This window comes from Podarcis cretensis (genome assembly GCF_951804945.1).
Source record: "Podarcis cretensis genome assembly, chromosome: 1".
Classification (NCBI taxonomy): Eukaryota; Metazoa; Chordata; class Lepidosauria; order Squamata; family Lacertidae; genus Podarcis; species Podarcis cretensis.
This window is the reverse complement of record NC_137170.1, coordinates 80,626,568-80,651,471: the sequence shown is the minus strand read 5'-3', so window position 1 is coordinate 80,651,471 and position 24,904 is coordinate 80,626,568. Positions and strand designations below refer to the sequence as shown.

At 39.7% G+C, this 24,904-nt stretch overlaps 1 protein-coding gene across 10 annotated transcripts in view; it reads right to left on the bottom strand.

The window, feature by feature from the left end:
• Positions 1 to 24,904, bottom strand: part of PPP6R3 (protein phosphatase 6 regulatory subunit 3) — a 61,300-nt gene that overhangs the window by 2,943 nt on the left and 33,453 nt on the right. For 5 of the 10 annotated variants that reach the window (XM_079990741.1, XM_079990742.1, XM_079990739.1 and 2 more), the window contains 15 exons: positions 24,722 to 24,874; positions 23,047 to 23,196; positions 22,002 to 22,066; positions 21,146 to 21,261; positions 17,028 to 17,113; positions 15,043 to 15,129; positions 13,391 to 13,488; positions 10,490 to 10,544; positions 8,173 to 8,303; positions 7,366 to 7,484; positions 6,318 to 6,471; positions 5,324 to 5,427; positions 4,420 to 4,570; positions 1,361 to 1,378; positions 923 to 1,045 (listed from right to left, as the gene is read on the bottom strand). In XM_079990741.1, the coding sequence (XP_079846867.1) occupies positions 923 to 1,045; positions 1,361 to 1,378; positions 4,420 to 4,570; positions 5,324 to 5,427; positions 6,318 to 6,471; positions 7,366 to 7,484; positions 8,173 to 8,303; positions 10,490 to 10,544; positions 13,391 to 13,488; positions 15,043 to 15,129; positions 17,028 to 17,113; positions 21,146 to 21,261; positions 22,002 to 22,066; positions 23,047 to 23,196; positions 24,722 to 24,874 (1,610 nt within the window). The remainder of the gene's footprint in view (positions 1 to 922; positions 1,046 to 1,360; positions 1,379 to 4,419; positions 4,571 to 5,323; positions 5,428 to 6,317; positions 6,472 to 7,365; positions 7,485 to 8,172; positions 8,304 to 10,489; positions 10,545 to 13,390; positions 13,489 to 15,042; positions 15,130 to 17,027; positions 17,114 to 21,145; positions 21,262 to 22,001; positions 22,067 to 23,046; positions 23,197 to 24,721; positions 24,875 to 24,904) is intronic. The other 5 variants (XM_079990746.1, XM_079990748.1, XM_079990744.1 and 2 more) reach the window with 5 other exon arrangements.

Genomic DNA, 24,904 nt, shown 5'->3' with positions numbered 1-24,904 from the left:
GTTCGAGTTGCGCTCCACGGCAACCCGGAAGTAACGGAGCACGTTACTTCCGGGTTTCGCCGCTTGTGCATGCACAGACACTCAAAATGATGTCATGCTCAGAAGCGCCAAAACATGACACGCGCAGACATGGGTTACATTTGCTTCTAGATGTGAATGGGGCTCCGGAACGGATCCCGTTCGCATCTAGAGGTACCACTGTATCAGTTTCTGCTTCTTTGTATCTGTCATATATATCATGGACTTCTGAAAGGTAGAGTACAAGTACATTACTACTTCCACCCAACACAACAGTTTTTCATCCATAAAGGTTTTTCTTCCATTGTTAAATAAAAGCTATAAGGTTCTTGGGACTGTGGTCTACATATTCTTCCTTCTCCGCTTTTAAATATATTTTTATTGCAATTTGCCTTTGGTTGAAATGGATGGTCTGAATTTTTACTGTTTACAACACTGTAATGGTGCTTTATTATACCGTATTTTTTGCTCTATAAGACTCACTTTTTCCCTCCTAAAAAGTAAGGGGAAATGTGTGTGCGTCTTATGGAGCGAATGCAGGCTGCGCAGCTATCCCAGAAGCCAGAACAGCAAGAGGGATTGCTGCTTTCACTGCGCAGCGATCCCTCTTGCTGTTCTGGCTTCTGAGATTCAGAATACTTTTTTTCTTGTTTTCCTCCTCCAAAAACTAGGTGCGTCTTGTGGTCTGGTGCGTCTTATAGAGCGAAAAATACGGTAATTGCCTTATGCTGCTTTTTAGGTTTAAAATTTTAGATACAGTACCAATTTTTAAAAATGCTTGTGTGATACCAAATAAGCTGCCTTTGGTCTTTTGGCAAGGCAGAATACATATCCTTAAATAAATCCTTCATTCCAATGGTAAAAGAAACCACACTGTGAAAGGAATATGGCAATAAAGAGCTACCTCTGTTCTAGACTGCTGCTAGCAGGCTGCGGAGTGACAGGATTTTCTTCTGCAGCTTCTGTGTTCTCCTCCACCACGTATTTACAAGAAGCATCTTGCGAGGTAGACAATTTTCCTTCCTCACTAAAGAAACAGGTTACAGTTTTATTTGTGCCTTCAACATTTGATATCATCATGCATTAGTGGGAGGCTTAGGTAGAAAGGGTCCAGAGGTCACATGCAAGTAGATTTTTAGAAATATGATTGAAACATGGAAAACAAGCACAAGGTTGTGGATTCTGGTCACATTCATCACTGGCATCAGTTTATGTTCACTTAAAAGGGAACTGGACTGGAAAAAATGCAGGATGTAAGATTACAGAGTAGTAAAAAGAGAAATAAAGAATGTACATGGTGCCCAAAATGGAAAAAAAAAAACATTCATTAACCTTTACATACCGATAGGATTTCAACACTCTGAAGCCAAAAGTGAGGGGGAGGGGGGGAAAGAACAGAAAAGGAATGTAAAAAAAGACCATTAAGAAACTCCTAGAAAAAATAGCCCTTGGATTAAGCCCTATTTATGCAGCAGCCAAAAAAGTCATGGTTCATTACGTGAGTCTTCTAAAGTCTGAGCCCAAACTTGCAGTCTGAAGTGGTACAATCTGGACTCAATATTTCTTCCCCTACCCACTTGTTTGTACTTGGCCTCAATCTAGATTAGAAACTGTTTGTGAGCAGATACATAAGCAGTATAGAATAAATTGTTCTCAGCTTCCAAAAGAAAAGAATAGAGTACAACTTTTGAAAAAAAAGTATAAAATATCTAGGTGGATATCCTTTCCCAGTCCCCACTCACTTTTTTTTTGGGGGGGGGGGAAGAAGCGTAATTCTCACGTGTGCACTCTTTATAACTTAATATATACCCATGTATCTTCAGGTATTTGTACTTTAGTACAAAATACTATAATGAAGCAGCCCTTAAATAAAGAAAAGAGCAAAACACAGAACAACAGCAAAGTGGGATGCTGACAGAATAAAAATAAATAGCTTAGCTAAGCAAATCATTAATTTGCACAACTGTACATTCAGCTATACCTTCAGGTGTATTTATGGCAAAACAAGATGGCATCCATGATTAACGCAAACATGAATATAAGAACATTCAACTGACCATGAATGTTCCTTATCATTGTTGGATGAAGGGGATCCAGACTGGCATCGGCTCCTACAATTTAACCTTCAGGGAAGGCTTATGGAAATTAAGCAAACTTTGTCCCTTTCATATGGAGAAAGCTCAGTTTGAGACATGGTGAACCTGACAGTCAAATCTTTGAATTTTAAAAGAAACATTGTAAAACAGTAGGCAAACTAAGGCCCGGGGCCCGGATACAGCCCAATCACATTCTAAATGCGGCCTGCGGACAGTCCAGGAATCAGCGTGTTTTTACATGAGTAGAATGTGTCCTTTTATTTAAAATGCACCTGTAAGTTATTTGTGGGGCCTGGATGCAGCTTCAAAAGTATCAATCTAAAGTGGATGAATAGGCGATAAACTGATCCACAATGGGAAAGAAAATCATAATTCACATATATTTATGGGGTCTGAACTGGCAGTGACCCAATCATCAAAGAGATCTTGGTGCCACTAGTGGCTAACTTGATGAAAATGCGGAGGTCATATAGAACAGCTTAAACCACCCCTTGTCATCTTGGTGTCAATTTCTGTTCTTCAGGACAGCAGGAGACACTTTCCTTTTTTCTGAGCACTTATCCCACCTGCATAAGAAAGTGAAGGCCACACCATAGCCGCCAAGCTGCAGGGGTGGGGGGAGCCACAAAAAGGACTTAGAAGCGATGCAAGTGCGCCTCCCAAGGTGTGATGTGCTGGAGGTCAAATTCCTCTCTCAAGCCTAAGCAACCATGGTGCTTCAAAATGAAATCGTATTCACTTGAACGGTGCCAGATTGAACCCTGTGGAGGTCCCTAGGTAGTCGAAATCTTGGGGGGCCTGTTGTGTGAATGCTCTAGTGGGATGACATTGAACTAGGGAAGATTGGTTGTAACTTTCTTTCAAGATCAAATCAATATTATTTTGATCCATTGTCATGGGGCCCCTAAAAAGCATGAGGCCCTTAGGCCAATGCCTACTCTGCCTATTTGGTAATCCTGCACTGCGCTTGAACTTAGCCAAATAAATGTTTGAAAATGTTGTCATGATGCTAAAATTCCTGTCAGAAAATTGAATCAAATTTGAAATGGAGAGCAACACCAAAAAAAGATGTTGTGTCTTAGAGAAGACTGGACAGTAGCAACTAGGAGGGGTCACTTCCACAAAAGGAACAATGCTTGCTTCATTTTCAGAAGCCCTGCCTCAAGAACAAATTGTAGTTAATTATTTACCTATCTTGCCATTTATAAACCCATCCTATATCTGACACACATTTATATGCGCGCGCGCGCGCGCACACACACACACACACACACACACACACCCTGCCATCAGGTTCAGCCAACTCTTCATATAAACAATGAGCAAGAAACAGTAAATAAGCCCCCACAAGAAGCTTGGGCAAAAAGGTGCATCTTTAATCAGCACCAAATAATACACCATATCAGTGTCACATGTTCCTCAGAAGGGAGATCATACCAGATTGGACACCAACACTGAGAAAGCTCTAGCATCTGGACATCCTTCTCCAACAATAAAGGAAAATAAAGTGGCTGTGTAACAGGATGAAAGGATTTTGCCAGTGAAAACCTACTAAAAGTGCAATTGCCAATATGAGCAGCTTATTTTGATAGAAGAGAATATGCTAGAGAACAAAACTGTACTGGCCAGAAGACAAACTAGCAAGGATAACTTGAGAGACTAGTCAACCGCGTGTGGCGGGTTTCCATTTTAAGAACAACCATTTTTGGGAAGTGTTTTAGGGTCAGCCTCGTCACTCTTTTATGTTCCACTAAGATGCATAACATTTGCACACAACTTTAAAATGGTGGTGGTATCCTTTTTCTAAAGCAACAAATAATTCAGATATGGAACTGGATTCTGTGACCAGGCTTTGCTAGTATAAGCTGCATACTATGCCAACTGCTTTCAGTCAAGGAGACCAAATATTTTATTTAGTAAATGTATGCCCTGTCTTTCTTTTAAAATGCCTGGTGTGTCTTACAACATAATTAGAACATTAGGGGGGAAATAATAAATAAAAAGGCAACAGACAAATTTAAGAGACAGAAGATGCAGGATCCAGCAGCTCATACGTCAGCAGATTAAAATTTCTTTTAAAAAACCTCCCCCCCCAAAAAAAACAAAGGTATATGCTAAACATTACACCTGGTGGCTACAATCAAATCACACTTAAAATATTTAATTTTGTTGTAGGAAGTTCTCTGTTTTGCCATGGATTTGTTTTTAAATGCTTTTAAAATGAAAGATGGCATGCCAGGCCAACATTTAAAAAATTAAAATGATCAAAACCCATGCTCTGAATCAAGCCATAGTGTTCTCTTACCTTTTGAAGACAGCAGTTTCAGTTTTAGCATCTACAGTAAGGCTAAGGGTCTCCTTCATACTGCCATTCATTACTGTTTCAGTCACCTTGTCTGCATTTTCTACATCATCTTCTCCATCAGAACCAGCCTCCATTGCAATGCTTCCTGCAGCTGTAAATACAAATTTGAACAGCTGAAAAGGCTTCAGGAACTAATGCTGATTTTTATTCTGGAACAATGTATTTTTGCCATTTTTACAGTTGTACATTATCACAAAATAGAAACACGATCGTTTAGATAATAAACGGTAGATAATAGAGTGTTTAATTTTCTATATTAACAACCCCACCTCCATTTTCTAGTCTATTTGGGAATTTGGATCACTTACAATAGCTAGCTAATCACATTTGAAGCCACATCAGAGGGTTTTAATACCTCTTATATATCCATCAGTCATGTAATTTGGAAGAAATTAAGTGGCATGGTTTCAATTTCCATTATTTTAGAAAGCAAGACATGCTTATCCTATTTGCACAATTGATGTGTTTGTACATCATGAAAAACCATAGTTTATTCTGATGTGCATAAGCCAGAGCCTTTTCCCTCCACACATGTAGCTGGGATGATGATGTAAAAAATAATATTTTTTTTTTACTTCCAGTTATTTGCCATTTGTCCTGTTGGCTAGCATTATAAACTGATTAACACTAACCATGGTCTGTTTCAAACCTGGCTTGTTTAAACTAGGCATATGGCAAACAGCAGTTAATTACAACTAAAAGCTCCCAAAATTCTTCCAGCCACACAGGAGGAGCAAAGACATGAAGCAGAGGCTCACTGTGATTTGTGCAAGTAATGATAAACAATGGAGTATCAAATGCATATACAGCCATATGTGTGTCTGCATTATTTAAGTGCTTTTACCTTCTGGTTGCGTTGCAAGTGCTACATTTGCACTCAGAGGATCCATGGGCTCTGTGCTGGTTTCCATCTCTACGGGTGAATTACTTCTTAAGGAATCTTTTGGACTTTGAAAGAAAACGAAAGCTTTGATGAATTCCATTTTTAGTGTTTATCAAAGTAAGTATGTTGGAAATATATTTTAGATTGGTTAAGCAGTCTGCCCATTCTGCATCATGTGAGTAGATGCCTCAACATTTTGTGCTGACAATTTGAGAGTTCTAGAAAACATTCATGTGCAATCAAAAGGGAATAAAAGGAAATGGAACACATATCAATGTATACGAGTTTATGGGAGTTTATGTCTATTTGAAAGCTAAAGAATCATTTATAATTTCAACTCTCCCTGTTGTAATTAGGATATGAAGGGAAAAGACTGCAACGTGAGCAGAGAACCTAAATTATTTGACTTCTACATATTGCAATCACAGAAACATAGAAATAGCTGGAGAGCTGAAAAAGCACCATGTTACAGAGGAGAAGATACTGCAGGTGGTGCTGCGACCAAAAATAAAGTAATTTGTGTCTTTTTGGTGAGCAGTTGACAAAAGAAAATGTTTTCACTCCCCATATATTTGCTTTGGGGCTGCTGACTTGAGTACTCTATAGCCATTCTCAAATGTTAGAACAGAACAAGTAGAACCAAGTGAGGAGACAACATTCCTGCACTTATGTCTCCCCCTGCCCACCCCATAGTTCTCCCCACAGCTCTCTTATCAATTCAGAGATACATATCAACAGTTTGACTTCCTGTAATAAAATTAACCTGCAGCTTTAAAAAGGCTCTCTGGGAATGACTCTTTTCAATTCAAGGTCTGCTTAAAACCAAATCCCTGCACTCACAGACTCAGAACTCCCTCAATTTTCAGCTTAGCTCATGAAAAGAGTATCAGCGCTTTCACTCAAAATTAAATTCCATTTGATTCACAAGACATGAAGCAACACAGTACTTTCCTACCTTAGTGAAGATGTGAACTCTGAAAAGGAGGCCCAGCCAGTTTCTTTTGCTGGCATCGGCTCTTCTGTGCTCCAAACGTCAGACCCAACAGAATCCAGATTCGTACCATGTGTTGTTTCCATAGGAACATCAAAGTTAGCTGACCAGTTAGGTGCTGGAAAGATTGATACATTTATCATTTTTTAAAAAGCAAAAAACTAAGAAAGCAAAAAACTGCCATAGGGCTAGGACTTAAAATATTAGATTAAAACAGATTTGGGAATTCCTTGGGCAACTTAAAACAATGCACACCTCATTAAGGAACATATATGATTTCAAAAGTACAATATTAGAATATTCCACTCCAAAACCCTCTGGATTTTAGATTTCTCCAATCCTAGTAACCCTCAGTCCTCCAAAATATGTTTCCTATTCCAAAGGTTTGTCTGAATGTTTCCTTTAGCTCAAGGCAGAATGATCCTAAGGTTTAACTGGTTCAACAAATATTTGAGGCTTTGATTCAGACTTCCTTGTTTCAACCCCAAAGCTTTCGTCACACATCTGTGCTCAACACTGGCATTTTAATTGCCACCATGTGTTTGATATACTATTGCTTATGTGGTCAATTTATCCCAAAACAAAGAAGGGAAGTTCTAACCAGTGAATTCTGTTTCACTTTTGAGTGTTTCTGGGCAACCTGTTTTTTGATCATTGATCCTGATTTGTCTTGCAGGGAATTTAGACAATGTTGGCTGTTTAATGAGCATTCACTCTCATTTGTTTGTTGGGGGGAAGATTAAGATGACATTGCATCAAAGAATGTGTTATTCCCACACTTTCCATTGCATTACCCCATCACTTTACTTACTTCAAAAAGTTTGATGTTTTGGGGAAGCAGGCTCCAATAAACTTTAATTGCGCAAGCAGAGTTTACTGGTATGCGAAGGAATCTCACTTGAAAATAATGGCAGTCTGGAAGTGCCCTTCCTTAATAGAATTATGCTTGTCTGAGATTTCCACTTCCAGTATCTTAAAGTGAGCAAGAAGCAATCGCATAAAAACTACCTACCTTCATTCAAATCTACTTCCATCTTGTCTTCTGTATTGGTGCTTGACTCGAACAAGTCCTGCTTTGTTCCATCCTCTTCTTCAGAATCTGTACTCTCCTCACTGTCTGTACTGCCTGAGCTTTTTTAAAAAACAAAAACAAAAAGAACATACACATACAGAAATATTATTTCTACCACCCAAGGGGGGTTTTGGTTTTTTTTTTTTTTGCCATTTTTTGCCTTGATGACACAAAAGACAACCACAGAATCTAAACTTTCCCACTGTTAATGGCAAAATTCCCACCAAACAAAACAATCTCTAGTTGGGATATAATACTAAGCCAGGGATCATGGCTCTTCCTGGCTAGAGGGGAGAAATGAAGCTGGATCAATCTTTGAATTCCGGCAAAACATTAATTAAGGTTTACTGTGACATGTGAATTAGGTCACTTGCATCATCTAATTCAGGTATCCTTGACCTTCTCAGACTCAGAATCCACCTTTAACCCAAACATGAATTCAAGGCCGTATTTCTTTATTTTTTACCATATATTTTCATGGTGGTAGTGCTCCTGTTGTGACCCACTTTGGATCAGGACGCAAGCCTGACTTAACCAGCTGAAGACGTGCAATCTTATGAAGACAACAGTAGCATAAGGATAAGAATATCATCCCGATTACTGCTAGAATGTAATATATTCATCTTTGCATTACTCTTCCTAAAAGCACCTGGCACAAGCTTATCAGTGCTGAAATAGGTAAATATATTAGTTTTTAGATTAAATTTAATTAGAGGCAAAACATATTCCCTGCCATCTTAAAGTTACCTGGATCTTCTCTGAGATTCTGGTGCAAAAGCAATATGCTTCTCTTCCCAGATATCTTCTTCATCGGAACCACCATCATCAAACTGCTGTATTCTCTCCTTACAGCACGCCTCAAACAAAGCAATATTGCCCTAAACATCATAAGAAGCAAATAAATTACAAAGACTAAATTCACCACTCATGAACACTGAATATCACATTTAGGTGGCTAGTCATGATGTAAAGGTAAAGGTAAAGGTACCCCTGCCCGTATGGGCCAGTCGTGTCCGACTCTAGGGTTGTGCGCCCATCTCACTTAAGAGGCCGGGGGCCAGTGCTGTCCGGAGACACTTCCAGGTCACGTGGCCAGCGTGACAAAGCTGCATCTGGCGAGCCAGCGCAGCACACAGAAACGCCGTTTACCTTCCCGCCAGTAAGCGGTCCCTATTTATCTACTTGCACCCGGGGGTGCTTTCGAACTGCTAGGTTGGCAGGCGCTGGGACCGAGCAACGGGAGCGCACCCCGCCGCGGGGATTCGAACCACCGACCTTTCGATCGGCAAGTCCTAGGCACTGAGGCTTTTACCCACAGCGCCACCCGCGTCCCAAAGTCATGATGTATGTTATGTTTAAAAAAACAAAAGCAACAACTCTGAAGTGTTACCCAACACAATTAATATTCATATCCCAAACTGTAAAGAACAGATAGGCTTCCGGTAGAAAGTATTTTGTTCCATGTTTAAAGCAAAGTTCAGATAGCGTCAGAATACTCTGCTGTTGTTCCTTAAATTTAGCATTAAAATTCTCAGAACATAATATCACCAGCTCACAGGTAGTTGACCACTTTAAACTGATTGATTATGCCGTGCTGGAGACTTCCTATGACCTCTCCTTCCAAAGAAATGGGCAACCACTGTCTCACTCAATGAGTCCCCCCCCCCCCAATTTTCACATTGGTATCAAGGATTGGTGCCAAGCTGAATTAAAACAGCGTGGAAGACTTGCATATTGATTTCACTTCAACAGGTGCCCTCATCCTCTGGGAATGCAAGATCCCTCCCAGAGGACTCTGGGTTGATCTCATTTCCTGGGATGAGTACTTGCAAGAGAGAAGCAGCATATGTATTTTCTCTAGTCCTCACTGCAATTGGGAGATGGGGCAAGTTTTCCTCTGGAACACAAGGGAAGCCTCAAAGAACTTAAAACAGCTGACACTCCTGATCTGACTAGGAGAGTTCATAGCAGAGCCACAAAAAAAGACCCAGCCTATGGGCTGCCAGTTCACTGTCTCTGCCATAGCACATTAGCTACCTTTATTACTCTGGCTGGGCATTCACTGTATCTGAAAACAATAGAACAAATGGGAAGTGACCATATACCAGAAAGAAGTGCTCTTAATGTTAATTTATAAAACTAAAAAGGGCCATGACCAATTCTGTCCCAAGATTAGGTCTCCAATAGTTTTACAGCATCTGTCAAAGAAACCTACACAGAGCCATCCTGAGAATACCAAAGGACTTTCCATGAGTTAACCTGCCCCACTCTGGCCATGCATTCCATCACTTAACAGCTGATGTACTTTGGATGCTGCTTCACCAACATGCCCCTAAATCTGCACCTGTTAAAACCATTTCTAGTCTCTTGTGAGGCTGAGGGACACAACTCCGTTCTTCTTGAAAGCTTATAAACAGGGTTGATAAATTCTCGCTGGCCAATGAACTGACTAGTCAATGAACATGTGACTGCTAGGATTCTGCCTCCCCCCCCCCCAAAGTACAAGGTTCGGTCCCCAACTTGATGCCTTTTATATGCATACTGAGGTCAGAGACAACACCATGGTCTTGCCAGCACCAAATGTGAAGCTGGGGAGCAGATGGTGGGGGACTAATTCCTAGAACTGCACTGTGACTCTGCTTCCAAGGTGCTGCAAGAAGCTTGGATGCACCACACCAAAAGCAGCTCCAGGTTTCTACCTCATCTTGCAGTTGGGGAGGGGGCGCAGAATATCTCTATAGTTATGCTGGGCTTCCTCTGAGCATGTTGAAAGTGCAACACAAGAGCAGGGCCAAGCCCATCTGTCTCCTTCAGCTCCAAGATTGGGTGGCAGAACACTCATCATGGTGACCAAAATTATGGACCCCTACCCATCAATATGTTTCCTGATAAAGATGCTTGAATCACTGCAGTGTTAAGACAGAATGCCACAAAAAAAATCTCTTAAAATGTTCCTCTTTACAAACAATGCCACCAAAAAGGGCAGGGCCTCTCCACTCACACATAGAATGTGAACAAATAGCATCCATTTTGAATTTTACAATAGCTGCAAGAATATACTTACACTTTCATTTGTATTGAGGGTAAAATTGATGTCTGATACGCGATCAAAAGAAACACTGTGAACAAAGTAAAAATTTATACACTAAAACAGAGAATAAATGGCATTCCACACAGACCCCTGAATTATTTCAGTTCACATCATTTTATAATCTCATGAAACTGATACATTCTTTTCTACTTGTGAGGATTTTGACTGATTACATTCAAAAAAGGAGCCAAGACCTCTGTCACAGGCTCACAGAGCTGAAGAAACAAACAAAAAAAGTATTGTGGAAACAATCCTCACTACTAGTTACCTAAACTTACAGATAACCATGCTAAAACTGCCGTAAAAATCAAATATTCTAATCCAGGAACAGATTAAACGATGAAAAGATTTAAGGGTGCCCACCTTCTTTAAACAAAGTATTAAAGCACTTTAATTTGTCAGTTCCAGATACTTAATTAAGCAGCACAGTGATAACTTACTGTATGTTTGGCATGCAAAGGCATTCACTGTGGACTGCATCTCTCCCATTTACTCTAGGCAAGGACATGTGACCATATTTTTTTCTTTATGGCTCCCCCCCCTCCCCTCTCCTCAGTTGCATTCCATGGATAACTTGTAGCAAAATCATTTTGTAAGCCTAACCCCATATAAATTCAGAAGAGTAGTAATCTAGTTCAGTTGTGTGCATGAACAACAGAGTATGTACAGGTGATGAAGTGGATGGCTCCACATGCCAAACAAGAATGAATCTTCACAGTAAGTAATCAATGTTCCATTCTCTTGCTTGGCATGAGAGACATCCACTGTGGGTTGTGGAAGAGCCCTGTATGATGCTGGATGGGTTGGGTGAGTTAGGTGGCTGTCTACTGCTTGTTAAAGACCACAACAGATCTTGGGGGGTAGGAACCTTGGTGGATAGAGCAGTAGAGGTGCCAGATGCAAAGTGGAGTGGACAGGTGTTTGGCTTCTCATGCTAATGGCTGTATAGACTGATCTACCATACCAACATACGGCCATTGTAAGTCCAAACACTGAACTAGACAGACCAATTGACTGACTTGGTTAAAGGCAGTTTCCTATGACTAATGGTTACTACTGGAGAGAATGTCCCAGCAATCCCTCCTATTTCGTAGGGGTTCAAGTACCAAGGTTTACATGTATACATGAAAACTGCATATAGCTAAACTCTTGAAGCTGCCCTGAAGCTAGCGGGTGAGAGATAAAGAGCACCCACATACTCCCAAAGCTGGTGCACCGAGTGGGCTTCCCCCAGCCAGCAAGGTCAAGAGCATAAAAGTTATATTCATCCAAAGTCTGCTTGGGTTACCCAGCACAAAAAGAGCTTTTAAGCTAGCTCTCTGATTTGCTTGCTGGGCAAGGCCCATTCGATGCACCGGCTCTAGAAGGCCAGCGATGTTCATGTGAAATCTCGAGAAAACATCCCATGGCCTTCCAGAACTGGCATGCTGAGCAAGCAAGGTGGAGAGCTTGAACGCACCTTTCGCCAAGAAGACCTGGCATGAAAAGAGCTTTTAAGCTCTCTGCCTTGCTTGGGAATTGACTTGTACAATTTCAGCCAACTGCATATACCTGAAAACATGCAAGTCAAATGTGTGTAAGATGAAAGAATTACTGTACATGCTCCACTATTTTAGCCACAGAAAGGGTCTGATCACCACCATTAGCTATTCTGGTCTTTGTAGAGTGATATACTGAGCCCAGGGTGGTATCTGCTATGAATTCTGGTGCTTGGATTATTAATGTTATTATTAGGAACATTCTATGAGAATCAGAAAATAGGGATTCTAAACTTCTCAACAAATTCTTATTGAAAAATGAAGATGCATTTAGTAGGATCTAAAGCAGGCCTTTGAGCAGCCTTTACCTGATCTATGGAGCTCTGGCTTTGTACAGATTGCATCACCAGATGTTAAAAATTATTCTCACTCGAATTATGCTGCTCTGCCATCTGATGGCTGACTGAAAGCAATGCACCCATTTCAGATGAGCAACACTGCACTGAGTTTTCTTGTCCCCCTTTAGACAGATTGTCCTTCTTTCTTTTGAGTTCGATTTCCCCAGTGATCCAACATGGTGGATGCTCTGGTACAATTTTTTTATTCCACTCATCTCTGCCTTTGGCAAATGGGACTGATAGAACACACAGTGGACACTCCCACACCAAACAGGGAACTAACCATTTTCCTTTACTATTTGGGAAGTAATTGGGGGGGGGGAATTCACTGTTTCCATAAACAGATATGAAAACAAAACAATTGGTGCATATGCTTGCAGCCACTCACAGGGAAGAGATCCAGCTACAGTACATAAATTAACTCACATTTTAAAACTGGGTAAGTTCTTACCTGTTCCAAACCTCCAAGGGCACACATTTAAAATATAATGAACTGACAGTACCAATCAAATCTAGTAATATTATTGGACTCAAAGGATAAGCTAAATTAATCAGGTCTATGTTCACAACCTTCACTTATGCAAAAATTACACCATATGGGTTAGCACCATACAGAACCACACAGAAGTTGTGTTGGTTATGTCAATCTTCTATGAAAAGAAAACTTAATCAGAAACCTGGTACACAGTGCATTCAGAACATAGTACTCTGGATTGGGATAAAGAGGCTTCAGAGAGAGAAATCAACATTGTGAGCATTTGGTCTATTATTTTAGTGACAGTCATAAGAAGAGTTTGCTTCATAAATGCTAGGGATAGAGGCGTTAGACGTGAGGCATAATTTAAAGGAAAAATTCCTCTTATGAGTGCACAAAATGTGTAACTGGAAAATGAACAAGCTGACTATACACAGATTATAACTAGAGAGACAGCCACTAACCATTGCAACACAAACAAATGGAAAACAAAAAGGCAGACATTAAATTTTAAAATACTCACTTGCCGATATCATCTTGGTCAGCAAACTTCTCATCGTTGAAGCCAAACTGGTCAATAAAATTGGACGTCATTTGTTGCATCTGATAATCAGAAAAGGCCTGGCAACCCCAGGACCAATGACAGTGATATAATGATTCTAATAATAGTCTAAATACTACTTGCCCATTTTGCTCCAGAAACACTTTCTCCTAAATTATATATCTATGAACTATTGAATGTTGAAACTTGAGGGCCTTAGGGCAAGTGCTTGGTAACAGTTGCTCTTCTGTAATGATTCGGTTACTTTTTCATAAAGTAATAATTAACTTTGGCCTGAAGTTACTCTTTTAAAAACTATAGGTAAAAATGCAACAAGAGTTTGGATACTCTTACAGAAGTAGCTTGAAGAGAAACAGTGTGACACCTCCATAAAATTATACAGGGAAGTCTTTTTTGGATCCAGCAAAAGTTACATATATTTTGGAGGCAGTATCTACAAAGCAATTTCCTTACTAAGAAGGTTGCATCCACTAACATGGTTCTGGTAAATGAATTAGGTGCCTCGTGATGCCACCAAACAAGGCATTCAACAAATATTTAAGATAGCATCATAATTTTCTGCATAAGCCACAGAAAAAAGAAAAGCTATTGCAACAGTCTGGAGCTCTTTTAAGTAAGCATGATCCAGAGTAACCTTTCAAGCTGTCGTCACTAACTGGCTAGAATAAGCTAGACTCAGATTTGATGAACTACCATGGCACAGATGAAGACAGCTTTTATGCCCATGGATGGAGAAATCCCCAAAGTGCGTATCAGGAGACAGGGGGAGAAAGAGGCTAATTCTAGAATTGCAGTTAAACTAAGGCTACATTTTTACAGACAGTAAAGCATATTTTTCAAGTGCCTTCTTTGAGTACACAGCCAGAAACTGGGTGATTTTGTTGGAAAGAGAACTGTGCTAGAAAAAATAGCCTCTAAAGCACTACTCATATATGCCTTTGGTGGTACAACTGCCAACAACCATTTCTGCAGGATCAGGGGTACACAAGACTGTGGGAACATGTGGTCTGCTTCCCCTCCCAGATAAGATTATAACCCTCTTTTAGTTCCACAGTTATGAGCATAAAAGAACAGTTAACTCACAATCGGGTGATAATAGACTACAGAATATATTCAGTTCACTAAGACTGTTAAGAGAAATAACACAAGTATTTCCAGCTTGAGGGTGCTACACATTTGTGAAAGCAGGTAACTACACTTTTAAGTTTGCCAACTGGAACACCTAAAGGAATTAACTGCCTTAACTCTTACAGGCCAGTTCACACGATGTTCCAATCAGCCAAACATGGTTTGCAGTATTAAAAACATGTGTTCTGAACTCTCCTTATGTCTCCTCAGAAAGTTGCAACTGACAAGAGTTGTTAGAGAATTGAAATTCTAATCAAATTAATGATACAGACCAAAATTACTTACATCCTGGAAGTTGTGACCATACATACGCCTCCCCCCAAATTCCACAGCTTTCAGGATATGCCTTCAATTTTTTCCTCATCTTAAAAATGCTAAATCTAAGTTTTAAAAGTTGCAAATTCCCGAGGCAATCGTCTCACCCAAGTTCTTTTCAATTAAGGCATCAATGCAAACAACTGCAAACAGTCCAGAGTTTGACTCACTTGCTGTAAAGAGGAATCCTGCGAGAAACCAGTTTCTTTAAAATCAATTTCATCGTCACTGGATGAGTGTATATGACAAGTAGTAACCTAGAGACAGAACAATTAAAGAATCAGCATCAGAAAAAGGGTTTAAAACAATGCGCCCATAACAAAGTCTGTAAGTTTTTAAATTCCTTATAAGAAAACAACAATGTCACATACTGGGGCAGGGGGCACTAATGCTTGGGAAATAAAAGCCCAGAGCTGCCTGGTAAGGCAGTAGTAATTGTATGGCTCTGGATAAAAGCAATTAAGTGTTGTACTTTTAAATCCAAATTTTGCCAGTGTCTGCTCTGCCCTAAAAAATAAAAAATCAGACACTGCTTAGCTAACTCAATTTTAATTAAAAAATGATTTTAATGCACAGTGTTAAAAAGAAACACAAGTTAAACAAATTTCAGCTGCAAAATCGGTTAAATTTACACATTCTTAATTGGAGATTTTCATCATGGAAAGGCAAATTCCAGTGAAAGTCTGCAGTCAACACCACTATGTATTATGTTGATGCATTAAATCAGTTTTAAATTCTATTCCTATGAATTTTGTCACAAGTTTTCTATGCAATAGAATATATTTTAAATGCTTCACACATCAGAAGTGTAGCATGAGAATTCTATACTGATTCCATATTACTTACTTATATCTCCTGCTTAGAAAGAACTGTTAAGTAAATTTACTTTCAGTTAACTAAATCAATTTAAATCATTCAGCACTAATATGTATTTCCCTCTTCAAACCAAGGACACAATAAAGCTGATTTTCAATTTACACATTCATTAACAAATCAGCCAACAAACCTAGGAAATTAAATATAGTTCTGCATCAGGTATCTAATGAAAGTCTGCTGTAGCAAGATGCAGCTCTGCCTTCATCAACACTACTGCAAAAAACTGTTGGTTGGATACAGAGTTCTTATAAGTAGAACTTTGCTCATGGGACACACTTGCTGGGGGAAAAGAAAGCAAATTCTGTTCATTCTTCCTTCCCCATGTAGCCCCGTGAAATGCTACTCCCAGTGGTGTAGGATATGCTGTGGGGGGCATCTGTGAAGGTCACCCATGCAATAATTTTTGAACATGGCTCATTTTCCTACAGTTAAAAGAAATCACAGTTTAGGGTTCAAACGTGATACTTAACTGTGGCTCATCTAAAAACAGAAAAACTTCTGACCTCCTCATGACCACACCAGAGAGCACAAAACCAAGATTCACTGCAGTTCATCCTTGTATTCGTAAGTCATGATTTAGTATTACATGGAAGTAAGTGTGTGTGAGATACACTGACTCCCAGTAGACTTGATCTATACATAGTTCAAAAATATCTATGTGTGTATGTATGTATTAAATGAATTATTAAAAGACCAATCTGACTGGGGTCTTAATTATAAGAAACTCTGTACCGTTCAAAAATCCAAAAGTAGGGCTCTATTTTTGCCAAAGGAATTCTCTAAGACAATACAAAGGTAGTATACTTTGAAAATTAGAGCTGCACACACTTTCAAAACAAAGATAGGATAGCCATCTCTCTTGGACACAAGTGTATATTAATGGTTCCTCATCATCCTGCAAAAAGTGACAAGTGAAGTGTCTCGCCTTCCTTGGAGGTTTTAAAGCAAAGGCTTTTGGGAGGGGGCATATGTCATGTATCATCTGGCTGAAATTCCTGCATTGTAGGGGGTTGGACTAGATCAGTGTTTCCCAACCTTGGGCCTCCAGCTGTTTTTGGACTACAACTCCCATCATCCCTAGCTAGCAAGACCAGTGGTCAGGGATGATGGGAATTGTAGTTCAAAAACAGCTGGAGGCCCAAGGTTGGGAAACACTGGACTAGATGATCCTATAGTTCTATGGTTCTATGAGTTAGAAAGGTGTTGTCCTGCATTCCTGACAAATGAGGGCCAAAATTCCCATAGAAAATCCCCCGAAACTTCATCTTATGAAACCTACTAGATCCACTGTGTTTCTTTTGTTTGTTTCTCCTAAAGAACTTGTGCAGAAAGTCTCCCATCGCTCCCTGATTTCATCTGGAAGCTCTAGAAAGTCAAGTAGAAAGAGGTTTAATAGTAAAGCTGCTGAATGTTGTCATGTAAAGCACATTAATTTTCAATCTATTTTATTATTTTAAAATACCAAAAGCATTACAAAAACATATACACTCATCCCCCAAGGTAAGGTAGAACCCGCATGCTAGAAATTCTGCCTTGTTCCTTGCTGTATGCAGAAGGAAGACATGTGAGACTTAAAAGTAGAATGAGATTCTTCCTGGAGTTAAGATTCACTTACCCATTTCTGGTTCTGAACCAACCCTCTGCTGGCTTTTATCTCTCCCTGTAATTGGTATGTGGCCCTGATAAATTACCCAAAAGGAATGCAGCCTTTTCTAAAGAAACTTCTACTGTCTGAATCACTCTTTGTCCACTTCAAAGTGCGAAACATGATTTAAAATGTGTCTCAAATAAGTTAAAATTGCCTTGGCATAAAACTGATCTACCCCAAAGGGCAAATTTTCATTTTTTGTATATAAACAGCCCCTATAACAGAAATTACAGACAAAACTAGCAGGGGTAGAGTGCATAAATATATAAATATAAATAACGGGCAGTCTGTAGAATTTTAGCTTTGCTTAGATATAGATCCCCTTCATGGATCACTGCCTTGCCGTGGCGAAGGGGCTTGAAGAACTCAGAGAAGCTATGAACTATGCCGAGCAGGGCACCCAAGATGAACAGGTCATAGTGGAGAGTTTTGACCAAACGTGATCCACCTGGAGGAGGAACCGGCAAGCCACTCCAGTATCCCTGCCAAGAAAACTCCATGGACAAAGACAACAGGCATATAAAAGTTATGACGCTGGAAGATGAGCCCCTCAGGTCAGAAGGCGTCCAACATGCTACTGGGGAAGAGCGGAGGACAAGTACAAGTAGATCCAGAGCTGATGAAGCGGCTGGGCTAAAGCCGAAAGGACGTTCAGTTGCGGATATGCCTGGAAGCGAAAGGAAAGTCCAATGCTGAAAAGAAAAATATTGCATAGGAACCTGGAATGTAAGAACCATGAACCTGGGTAAGTTGGATGTGGTCAAAAATGAGATGGCAAGAATAAATATTGACATCCTGGGCATCAGTGAGCTAAAATGGACGGGAATGGGCGAATTTAGTTCGGATGACCATCATATCTACTACTGTGGGCAAGAAACCCGCAAAAGAAATGGAGTGGCCCTCATAGTCAACAAAAGAGTTGCGAAAGCAGTACTGGGTTGCAATCTCAAAAATGATAGAATGATCTCGATACGAATCCAAGGCAGACCTTTTAACATAACAGTAATCCAAGTTTATGCACCAACTACTGGTGCGGAAGAAACTGAAATTGACCAATTCTATGAAGACTTACAACACCTTATAGAAGTGACACCAAAGAAGGATGTTCTTCTCATTATAGGAGATTGGAATGCTAAAGTAGGGAACCAAGAGATAAAAGGAACAACTGGCAAGTTTGGCCTTGGAGAGCAAAATGAAGCAGGGCAAAGGCTAATAGAGTTCTGTCAAGAGAACAAGCTGGTCATCACAAACACACTTTTCCAACAACACAAGAGACGACTCTACACGTGGACATCACCAGATGGGCAGCATCGAAATCAGATTGATTATATTCTCTGCAGCCAAAGATGCAGTCAGCAAAAACAAGACCTGGAGCTGACTGTGGCTCAGATCATCAGCTTCTTATAGCAAAATTCAAGCTTAAACTGAAGAAAGTAGGAAAAACCACTGGGCCGGTAAGATACAATCTAAATCAAATCCCTTATGAATACACAGTGGAAGTGAGGAACAGGTTTAAGGATTTAGATCTGCTGGACAGAGTGCCTGAAGAACTATGGATGGAGGCTCGCAACATTATACAGGAGGCAGCAACGAAAACCATCCCAATGAAAAGGAAATGCAAGAAAGCAAAGTGGCTGTCCAACGAGGCCTTACAAATAGCGGGGGAGAGAAAGCAAGCAAAATGCGAGGGAGACAGAGAAAGATACAGGAAATTGAATGCAGATTTCCAAAAAATAGCAAGGAGAGATAAGAAGGCCTTCTTAAATGAGCAATGCAAAGAAATAGAGGAAAACAACAGAATGGGAAGAACCAGAGATCTGTTCAAGAAAATTGGAGATATGAAAGGAACCTTTCATTCAAAGATTACCATAATAAAGGACAAAAGTGGTAAGGACCTAACAGAAGCAGAAGACATCAAGAAGAGGTGGCAAGAATACACAGAGGAATTATACCAGAAAGATATGGATGTCTCGTACACCCCAGGTAGTGGGGTTGCTGACCTTGAGCCAGACATCCTGGAGAGTGAAGTTAAATGGGCCTTAGAAAGCACTGCAAATAACAAGGCCAGTGGAAGTGATGGTATTCCAGCTGAACTATTTAAAATTTTAAAAGATGATGCTGTTAAGGTGCTACACTCAATATGCCAGCAAGTTTGGAAAACTCAGCAGTGGCCAGAGGATTGGAGAAGATCAGTCTACATCCCAATCCCAAAGAAGGGCAGTGCCAAAGAATGCTCCAACTACCGCACAATTTCACTCATTTCACACGCTAGCAAGGTTATGCTTAAAATTCTACAAGGAAGGCTCAAGCAGTATGTGGACCGAGAACTCCCAGAAGTGCAAGCTGGATTTAGAAGAGGCAGAAGAACCAGAGACCAAATTGCAAACATGCGCTGGATTATGGAGAAAGCTAGAGAGTTCCAGAAAGACATCTACTTCTGCTTCATTGACTATGCAAAAGCCTTTGACTGTGTCGACCACAGCAAACTATGGCAAGCTCTTAAAGAAATGGGAGTGCCTGATCACCTCATCTGTCTCCTGAGAAATCTCTATGTGGGACGAGAAGCTACAGTTAGAACTGGATATGGAACAATTGATTGGTTCAAAATTGGGAAAGGAGTACGACAAGGCTGTATATTGTCTCCCTGCTTATTTAACTTATATGCAGAATTCATCATGCGAAAGGCTGGGCTGGATGAATCCGAAGCCGGAATTAAGATTGCCGGAAGAAATATCAACAACCTCAGATATGCAGATGACACAACCTTGATGGCAGAAAGTGAGGAGGAATTAAAGAAGCTTTTATTGAGGGTGAAAGAGGAGAGCGCAAAATATGGTCTGAAGCTCAACATCAAAAAAACGAAGATCATGGCCACTGGTCCCATCACCTCCTGGCAAATAGAAGGAGAAGAAATGGAGGCAGTGAGAGATTTTACTTTCTTGGGCTCCATGATCACTGCAGATGGTGACAGCAGCCACGAAATTAAGAGACGCCTGCTTCTTGGGAGGAAAGCAATGACAAACCTAGACAGCATCTTAAAAAGTAGAGACATCACCTTGCCAACAAAGGTCCGTATAGTAAAAGCTATGGTTTTCCCAGTAGTGATGTATGGAAGCGAGAGCTGGACCATAAAGAAGGCAGATCGCCGAAGAATTGATTCCTTTGAATTATGGTGCTGGAGGAGACTCTTGAGAGTCCCATGGACTGCAAGAAGAACAAACCGATCCATTCTTAAGGAAATCAGCCCTGAGTGCTCACTGGAAGGACAGATCCTGAAGCTGAGGCTCCAATACTTTGGCCACCTCATGAGAAGAGAAGACTCCCTGGAAAAGACCCTGATGTTGGGAAAGATGGAGGGCACAAGGAGAAGGGGACGACAGAGGACGAGATGGTTGGATAGTGTCTTCGAAGCTACAAACATGAGTCTGACCAAACTGCGGGAGGCAGTGGAAGACAGGAGTGCCTGGCGTGCTCTGGTCCATGGGGTCACGAAGAGTCGGACACGACTAAACGACTAAACAACAACAACAAAGATATAGATAACATGCACTGACAATCAATTCTGCAGTGATTAACTTTTAAGATGTTGTAGGAGAAGCAGGAACCAATGGGCTGACTGATAAACTCTCAGAGCAAACCCGAAGGTAAAGGCTTGGCATGTGAGAAGGGGAGATAGGGATATACATTGTTCACATTTAGAAATCAGCAATAAGATCAAGTATTTGTTTCTTTAAAAGTACATCACTTACCTTTAATAAGCTGCTGCACTAATGTACAATTTGGCCCTTTATCCGTACTGTGCACAATACAGTTAGCTATTCTTGTTAAGTGACCCATGTAGCCATATCGTCTTCCTCCTTCAGCCCTGCAAGAATTCAACAAATTTCATTATTTAAACAGGCAGTTGTTTAATCTGTTAGTTACATACTGTTCTCTCTATAGGTTTGGAAGAGTATATAAGTAAACGAGATGGTTGTTTGGCAAAGAAGAGAAGAGAATGTGACTTGGTCAGTCCTTCACAAAAAGGCCAATCAATTGTTAGGCAGTTAAAATATTTCAAACTCTGCTCCTTGATTTGATTTCAAGAGCTGTGCAGAGTATCATATGGGACAAATGTTAGTTGGGGCAGGGGGTTGATTACTTTTACAGAATACACAACTCTATAATACAGCCATTAATTCATCAAGATTTATTTAAATTCACATCTATGCCTATGCTGTGCATACAGCGATCTCCATTAAAACTATTTATGACTCTTCAGACTTAGCTCAAATATAAATTTGTTCTTATCATAAAAATATACTGAAGTTAAATTAGCAGAAGCAGACCCATATATTGCTTGTGCAAAGCGCATACCCACAAACAGCAGCAGTGAACACTGCAGGGATAGAAATAGAGAGAACTTGCCTAACCTTCTCCACTCCAGAAGCCAGTGATTTGAACATATTCCCTCTAGGCCAAAGTAGTATGCTTTGTGAACATCAATCAAGTACAGTTAATATTTTGTTTAAATTTGTCTTGAATTAAATCAAGTGCTATGTTGCTTCCCAAATAGTATACAGCATGCATAACTACAAATGCAGGGAGTGGGTTTTGATTACTCACTGTTTCTTCTCATTCATTTCCCATGCTTCAAGTATTCGTTCTATTAAATGGCACTTAAGGAAAAGCTATAAAACAAAAGCTTCCTTAGTTGTTTTTTTGCAATATATATTTTTTGCTACATATCTTCAAATATACCATGTATATTTCCCCCAACCGATCCTTCCAGTTCACCATATTCTATTTTTTAAAAAATAATATTTATTAACATTTTAAAGACTACAAAAGAAAAAAAAAGAATTAAACAAAACAAAACAATACAATACAATACAAAAACAAAAACACTGCATAACACTAACAGTAAAATATTAAATTAACAAAACAAAACAAACACAATTTAAAACACATCCAATAATTTCAGTATCTTGTCTTTCATTCACTTGTTTCAAGAACCTCCTCACACCTCCCTTTTTGTATTCCACTTTAATTAACTGTTTCAGCAATTCCTTTCCATCTTCCTCTGTTTTCTGTCCTGTATTTTATCTTAACATATTCTAACCTTATTTTTTCCCTTTAATACATTAATAATCTATTTGTACTTAATTCCTTGTAACATTTCTGCTAAAGCCATATAACTTCATTCCAACATTTTTCTAACATTCATTCAGTTCACCATATTCTAAATTTGAAAAAGAGTACAAGACTGAAATGATTATTACTCTGCAGCTCTACTTCAAAATATTCTGTCACACGTTAATAGCTGCACTGTTGCCAGTTTTTTTTTAAAAAAGGCGTGATTACCTATTTAATCTAGCAAAAGGAACTAGTAGCTGATCTATACTTAGATCAGCAACTTTATTTCTTGCACTGCAGCTACCATTGCTCTGGAGTACAACACTTCTGCAAAAACCAAAAACTGTTTTTGTTAGAGCAAGGTAGCAGGACAGTGGTAGCCTAAGAGCTTTACAACAGTAATTTAACTATGGCAACTTTTTCATCCTCTTGGTCACCTTGCTTTTATTTATCTTACCTAGTTGACTGAGTGTTTCTATGTGGGGAGCCTAGCCCAATTATACCTAGAGTACTACAAATAATAACAACAGCTTACATGTTTCAGCAAAAGGTTGTCTCCAGTGGAATCCTGATCTGAAATTGTACCATTTTCTGTGCTTTCAAATGGACTTGCGAGAATCAATGCAATACAAATTTCTACTTGAGTATGTAAAAAGTTATTCCATGTGTACTTAAAAAACATGTCCTGTAGGGAAAAAAGAAACTGGAGTCAAACGTAGCCCTGTTAAAATCCAAGTCTGCATTCTTAAGTTTCTGTGAATTGAACTCTACTCAAAGGATGCTCCCACTGGAAGAGAAGGACAGTAATTTTTGCTGTTTCCTCCCTTCATCCTTCCAAGATCTGGTCCAGAGCAGCATGGGTTGACCCTGCAGAACGGAGTGGAGGATGGCACTCAAGTCTCTAGAAAAAGTGGAGAAAAACACTTCTTCCCATCTGTCAGTGAGAGCCTTCGCTGAAAAGGAGTCATTTTGTATACTAAGGATTGTATTCAATGTAGCACTAAGGTGAATATTCTGTTACCACAAGGGTTTCTCGTTGTGCGATGAAACGTTCTGCTGCTCTCCTCCTCTTGTGCCTCCCAAATGTGTTCTAAGGTTTTCTTTAACTCTCTGAAACAGATCTGGAGGAAGCAGAAGGGGAATCCACTTGTGCTACTGCTAATCCTTGCTCAAGCACAAGTTAGTTGAATGCTGCTCTCAATTGCAGCAAAGTAGTAATAGTAATAACTAAGCCTAGTTTCAGTGTTCTTTAAAAAGAAAATTCAATAAATTACTGTCCCCAATCAACATATGCACAAACCATCTTAAGCCACTATAGTATTTGTGCTAGCAGTGCCTCAGAGAAGCCTATGGATGGAAGATGCAGCAGCTCTGCTAGCAGAGATTTCTGCATTCCCAACAAAACAGACTACTCATGAATATTAGAGTATATCACATCAGTTGATAAGAATTCCTACAAAAGTGACAGCTGCTCATGAAGATGCAAGCTGCTCCCAATACTCTTAACCAAACACAGATTATATGTATGTACTGACCAATTTTATTCTGTTTAAGATAAAACAAAAAGTGCCTGTGTCTCCATCTTAATTTATGATGGTGCTATGGCCAATAAAGCGCAGCCCCATGTTTCCAGAATTCTGAACTCATGGGACATTCCTACTTCCCACAATTGCATCTGCCCCTAACAAATGATTAAACTATTTGTAACAAACTACACATTATGAATGAGGACTAAGGTTGGAACCCCAACTTTCAAAAGAACTGAAATGCCTGTAGGGAAGTGCAAATTTGTTTGCAATGGAGGGGACTTAACTCTCTACTCCCACCCCATTTTCAAGTTGAAAATCTCCATCATCTGGAGGATATTTTCCCTATGGAGAGAATATCAGTGAATGCCCCCAGGTCTCGACACACTGCTGTCAACCATAGTTCATGACTGCATTTTAGTGTATTTTTTAAGTTACAGGATCCATTCATGGATATCTCATGTAATTTAATTTGACTTTCAGATACAAAACCTGAGGCAGCACAGAAATATTAATTTCACAGGTAACATTCCATTCACTCACTCACTCAAGGAAATCATAGTATCTTTTACCTGTGTCATAACATAGCAAGATTAGGAACAATTAGCACAATAAAAAAGATACAAGCATTGCTGTGATAATTTGTGATAGGAAAGTCAATATTGCAAGTATTTATGCTCTTACCAGTATAACTCCTATGCTATTGAGCTCTATAAGTTCCAGGTTTACACTGTTTGTATTTGTCTGTAGAAGGCTGGATATTAATCTGATCACATTTAACCTGGTATTCCCTACAGGTGGATCCAATACACCCCATGTTGTCTTCATAACACTTTTCTAGACAAAAAAGAGAACAAAAATATTGAA